Genomic DNA, 5,177 nt, shown 5'->3' with positions numbered 1-5,177 from the left:
CAGTGCACCTGCTGTGTAGGCCGGGAGAGTGTCAGGGGGCTCACTGCTGGATATGCACTTGGTGTTTCCACTCCTACCTGGGGTTTCCTCTTCACCACGGAGAGCTTGTGGGAGCCAAAGACCAGCAGGGCCTGGCTCCTAGTTGCGTCCCAGACCACCTCCTACTTCCCTCCACAGAGTTGCAAAGCTTTTGCAATAAATACGCTAGAGTGGAACCTTAGCTGTGGAGTTAAGTCTGAGGCCAAGACTGAAATTTAAGGAAGGAAGGTTGCTTGGAAGTGGTATCTAGGGGCCCTGGAGCCCCAGAAGGCTATGTTGCCCCAGGCTGTGAGGTGAGGAGCAGCTAGTTTCTTGGCTGCGGAGACCAAGTGATTGGTGCAGACTGGATTGAACTTTAGTTCCAAAGCACCGGAGTCCAGCATGGGGCGCCTGAGCCATCCTAGGAGACTGTGATTTCCTCCTCGTCCTCAACTTCTTCCTCCTCCTCCTCTGAGTCGGAGAAGTCCGAAGGTTTGCCGGGGCTGCCCGAGTGCGTCGGTGATGGAGGTATTGGTCCCTGGAGTCGCTGGTCCCGTAGGTGCCGAGGGTCGGGGGACATGTGGAGGGCCAGCCGGTGTGGGGGGCTACCCCGGGCTTCGTCTTCCTCCTCCTCATCCCCTGGACCCTTCTGACCTACGTCGCTGAGGTCCGGGTGCGGGTTGAGCTTGGTGGGGAGGGTCTGTTCCCGGCAGCCGCCGCTGGACAGGAGTTCACGCTCCTTGGAATTTCGCCACTTCATGCGTCGATTCTGGAACCAGATTTTCACCTGCAGCGCCCGGGCATGGAGGGCAGTGGAGAAGCCACCAGTGAGTGCTGGGAGAACGCCCGCTGTGGGACTGTGGCTGCAGGATGCCCCCTCTTTCCTTGTTGGAGGTCTCTGTACCCCGACTCCCAACTCCCGCGCCTCCACCCTCTGACACGCAGGCAGGATGGGCCTGGCAGAGAGAAGCCTCAAAGATGCTTGCCCAGGCATTGCCGCCCTCTCTGGGATTCAGTTTTTCAGTCTGCACAATGGGACCTAGTGGTGTCATAAGCCTCTCACAACTGACGGGCGCCACCTGGGGTGGGAGGGAAGATGCTCTCACCTGTGAGTCCTTGAGGCCAAGCTTGGCCGCCAGCTTCTTGCGGTCGGGCTTGCTGATGTACTTCTGCTTCTGGAACATCTTTTCCAGGGCCTTGCGCTGCACGTCTGAGAACACGGCGCGACGCAGCATGCCCCGGCGCGGCTTGCCACGGGCGGCCAGCGGCCAGGAGAAGGTCCCAGGGATGGGCACAACGCTCGAGGATGCTGCAAGGGGGAGGAGGGAAGCAAAGGAGGTGGCCACTGAGTGGGCGGGGTCCCCTGCTGAGACCGCGCACCATCCAACCCCGCTTTCTCTGTCCTTTCTCTCTCAGTCCTTCATCTCATTAAAGCACCCCCCTTACCTCCCACTGGAGAATAGACCACGAACCTGCAAGAGCAAACGCTCTTCTACCCAAATAACTTTCTCTTTCAACCGTGCAGACCGAAATTAGGTAAAAGCACGGAAACAGAAAAAAATCCCCACCGCAGTCTATTTTATTTTTCCGTTCAACAGCTTTAGAGAAACAAACCGGCTGCACCAGCTAAAACAGCCACAGGAGGGGGAAAGTAAATCAGCTGAGAACACATTTCCACCCTCTTCCCCCATCCTCCACACGCAAATTTTATCAACGTTTGGCTTTTGCATTCTTTAGATGAAAAATCGACAGAGGCAAATCCATTCTAGATTTTTTTTTGTTTTGGGGGCCTCCAATCAGTATCATCTTTTTAATATTAATCTTTCATTCCCTCCCCCACAAAACGTAAAGAATTTGGCACGAATACATGAAAAGTGGCAGCTAATTAGCACATTGACCGCTTCCCAATGGGTATTGGCATGATAAAAAGGGGAAGAGTTTCCCTGTAAGGGAGAGGGGGAAAAAAAGAAACAGAGCCTCTAATGAAGCGTGAATGGTAATTGTGTAGTAATGAACTAACAGAAAAAGACTGAGAACAAGCAGCGAAAGCCCTATATTACTGGGACAAAAGAGATTTACACTTTCAAACTAAACACAACTGCAGGCCAAGCCTATTGGGAGAATACTGTTGGCAGAGGCTTCTCTTCGCTGAATCATTTTCATTAAATGGACATGAAAAGCTATTTATAAAGCTCGGGTTGTTTTTGTTACAGCATTGAGATGAGGGAGAAAGGGAGCAAATTCCATTATCAGCAGCAGCCTGAATGGTAGAAGGTGAGGCAAGGGTGGCAGTTGGTGAGTTCTCTCCTTTAAAAATCAATTGCTCCTTTCCCTCCTCATACTCCGAGGCTATCCTGGCCTCACCCCTCCCCCAAGGACCATGCCCAGTCTCTCATCTCTGCCTAGAGGCTGCCCTCCTCAGCCCCATGAGTTGTGACCACTTGAAGTTACCAAGTCACCCTTTGAGTTCACAGAGAGACTGCAGAATGAAATTTGGCAGAGGCTTAAGGTGCTCCTCCTTGAGACTGTGGCTCATATTGCATTCCCTCTGATGTTTTATCAACTCCATGGTCTGTAAAAGATACCAGCAGTGGAGGAACCGAAGGTAATGAGAACCGACGGCTTACTGGTTGGAAGTAGATTAGGGTTGGGGTAGGGTCTTGTCCCCCTTCCCCTGGACGACCCCAGGCACCCCACACAAGCGGACATCCCATGTGGTCTTGTGAAAAGCCCCAAGCCTTGAATGAATCTTAAAGAGAAATTAGCCCCGGCTGGTAGGTGTCTCTGGCGGCGTGGAGGGCGAGGGCCGGTCTGTGTGTGGCTGCCCGGAGGAGCTGACCAATTGGTCATGGTGCTGAAACCTTTGTGGCGAATCGTGGCCAAACGCACTGACTCTGTGGGAAAACGTCGGCGTGAAGGGATGCCAACAGCTCCTCGCCAGGAAGGGAACCGCCTCAAATTGGGACCATGACAATTCCTGCTAATTTGTAGAGCAGGGAATTGGTGCAAAATGTCAAGCAGTCACTGCTTGTGCTAAATAGGGCATCAAATTGGCGCGACGGATTCGCAAATGTCGTACGCCTCGCAACCTCTGAACCAGATCGTAACCCTAGGGGTGGACGGAGAAATACGGCTTCGGGGTGGGGAGCACCGCACTGCGGCTGGGGCGCCGCCCAGCCTCACGCGAAGGAAGGGGATCAGACCTACCTGGGAAATAAGATGATCTGATGAAAGGCTGGAAGGAGCCTTCAAAGTAGGGGAAAGTGAAGGTCTTGGGAGGGCCGCTCTGGAGCAAGGCAGGAGATGCTTCTAGAGGGGAGGGAGAGCAGAAAGGAAATTTGATCACATACCGAGCATCGCAAAACACTTGCACCTGTGACACAACCCTTCTGCTGGTTGCAAAAGTGTCCTCCAAGTATTGGCAGCATATCTTTCTAACCTTGTTACCTTCTGTGGGAAGACTTCCTTCCCCGCCCCCAAACCGTCTTCCTTATCGCCCCCTCCCCCAAGCGCCATTCTAGGTAATGAGAAGATACATAGGACGTGAGAGGAGGGGAAAAAATGCAAACCCTGAGTACCAACTGCTGCAGTAATTATAAACAGCTTTTTCCTAAAAACAAACAAACAAACAAACAAACAAAACACAACAGTCTTCAAGAAACTCAGGGTCACATGCGCAGATGCGCTGGGCGGTGCGCTCAGCTCAGTCAGTGCTTGAGCACTGCGCGCTCAAGTTCATCCTGAGCCAAAGGCTGAGCCAGGCTGTTTATCTTCCCTGAAGTTGGCTGTCCCTCAGTTTCCTGCCTTGAGGTGTTGGAGTTTTTGCCTACATGTAAGGATGGTTGTGTGTACCCTCTCTGAAAAGAAAACTGAGGCCGAGCAGTGGGTCCAGGGCGGCCCCCCGCAAACCAGCCCTTAGCGCACTTACCTGTTCTGGGTGCCGAGGACAGGATGGCGTTCACCCCAAACTTCAGAAACGTGGACTCGCTGGCAGAGGAGAGTGTCGTTGGAGGAGAGCTGCCCCGCCGGTTGCTGGACCCTGGGGAGCCCAGATCCGAAGCCCCCGTGTCGGAGAGGGCTGTGGGCGGCCCCTGCCTGGGCGGCGACACGCTGCTGGCTGTGGGCACGCTGCGGGGTAGGTAGGCAGGGGGCCGGCTGATGCGAATCAGATCCTCCACCAGGAAGCTAGAGTGGCCAGAAAATGCTGACTGCAGGGACTGGGGCAGAGTCAGGGTGGGTGTGGGCCGCAAGAGGTTAGGGTACCCGGTGGAGGGTGCGAGGAGGCCGGGGAACATCATGGTAGGAGGTATGGTGCAGGGCGGGTGGAATAACCCTTTTTCCAGTGGCTGGAGGGGTTAGCGCCTGGCTTCCCGCCCCTCCCGTCCCCGCAGTGCACTCTCGGGCTTAGCAAACAGTCCCCAAGTAAGGATCCCACTTGGGCGTCCGTGAGTCTTCCCTGGTCTTTCCCTGGAGGTGAGGTTTTATAGTGGCTCGTCCGCCAAAGCGCTTTGAAAAGTGACAGCTCTGACAATGAAGTTCAACAAAGTTCTCCACTCGAGCTTCATTCGCTGGAGGCTCTGGACGCGCTGATTGGCGCAGGGGTGCAATTTATGATTGGATTAGTCTTCATAAGCATGGCCCGCACAATGCGCAGGCAACAAAGGCCCGCGCATCCATTCTGCATACCGCCCGCCTCTTTACAATACAGTGCATTCCCAAAGCTCTCGCCAGAGGTTTTTGTTCCGAAGCAACGCCCGGGCTAATTAAATGCCTATTTAGAAGTTTCAGATGACATCTTGCCTCATAGAAAAGGAATTATTTAAAGAACGCACTAAATTTATTTGCAGCTCTCCTACTGAGCCAAGAAAATAAATCAATAAATATTCATAGAAATACATCATCCAGGCCATCAGTAAAATAACCCTCCCCTCCTTGCACGGGGGAGCCACGAAAAATTTCAAGTCAGTGAACGTGAAAATGCACTAGCCCTAGAAGTTGCTACAGTACAAGCACAAAGTAGAAGTGAGGGCAGGGCTAAAGCAATGCTTTGCGGCTGTCAACTGTGTGTAAGTGCAGAGGGAAGATTTCAACTTGGGTTATTTTATCTTGGGAGACTAGTGTACTGGGGGCACTGGAGGAGTGAAAAACAGTCTCTTACA

General features: G+C 53.4%; 1 protein-coding gene across 1 annotated transcript; it reads right to left on the bottom strand.

Moving 5' to 3' along the window:
• Nucleotides 1-437: 437 nt before the first annotated feature.
• Nucleotides 438-4,474, bottom strand: DBX1 (developing brain homeobox 1). The gene is made up of 4 exons (XM_004585452.2): nucleotides 3,947-4,474; nucleotides 3,226-3,327; nucleotides 1,125-1,327; nucleotides 438-805 (listed from the first exon to the last, which is right to left on the bottom strand). Exons 1-4 carry the CDS (start codon nucleotides 4,314-4,316, stop codon nucleotides 440-442), a joined length of 1,041 nt encoding a protein of 346 aa, XP_004585509.1. The 5' UTR covers nucleotides 4,317-4,474; the 3' UTR covers nucleotides 438-439.
• Nucleotides 4,475-5,177: the final 703 nt, after the last annotated feature.

The sequence above is a fragment of the Ochotona princeps genome, chromosome 4 (genome assembly GCF_030435755.1).
Source record: "Ochotona princeps isolate mOchPri1 chromosome 4, mOchPri1.hap1, whole genome shotgun sequence".
Taxonomy (NCBI): domain Eukaryota; kingdom Metazoa; phylum Chordata; class Mammalia; order Lagomorpha; family Ochotonidae; genus Ochotona; species Ochotona princeps.
The sequence above is the reverse complement of the archived record's forward strand: the minus strand, read 5'-3'. Positions and strand labels throughout refer to the sequence as shown.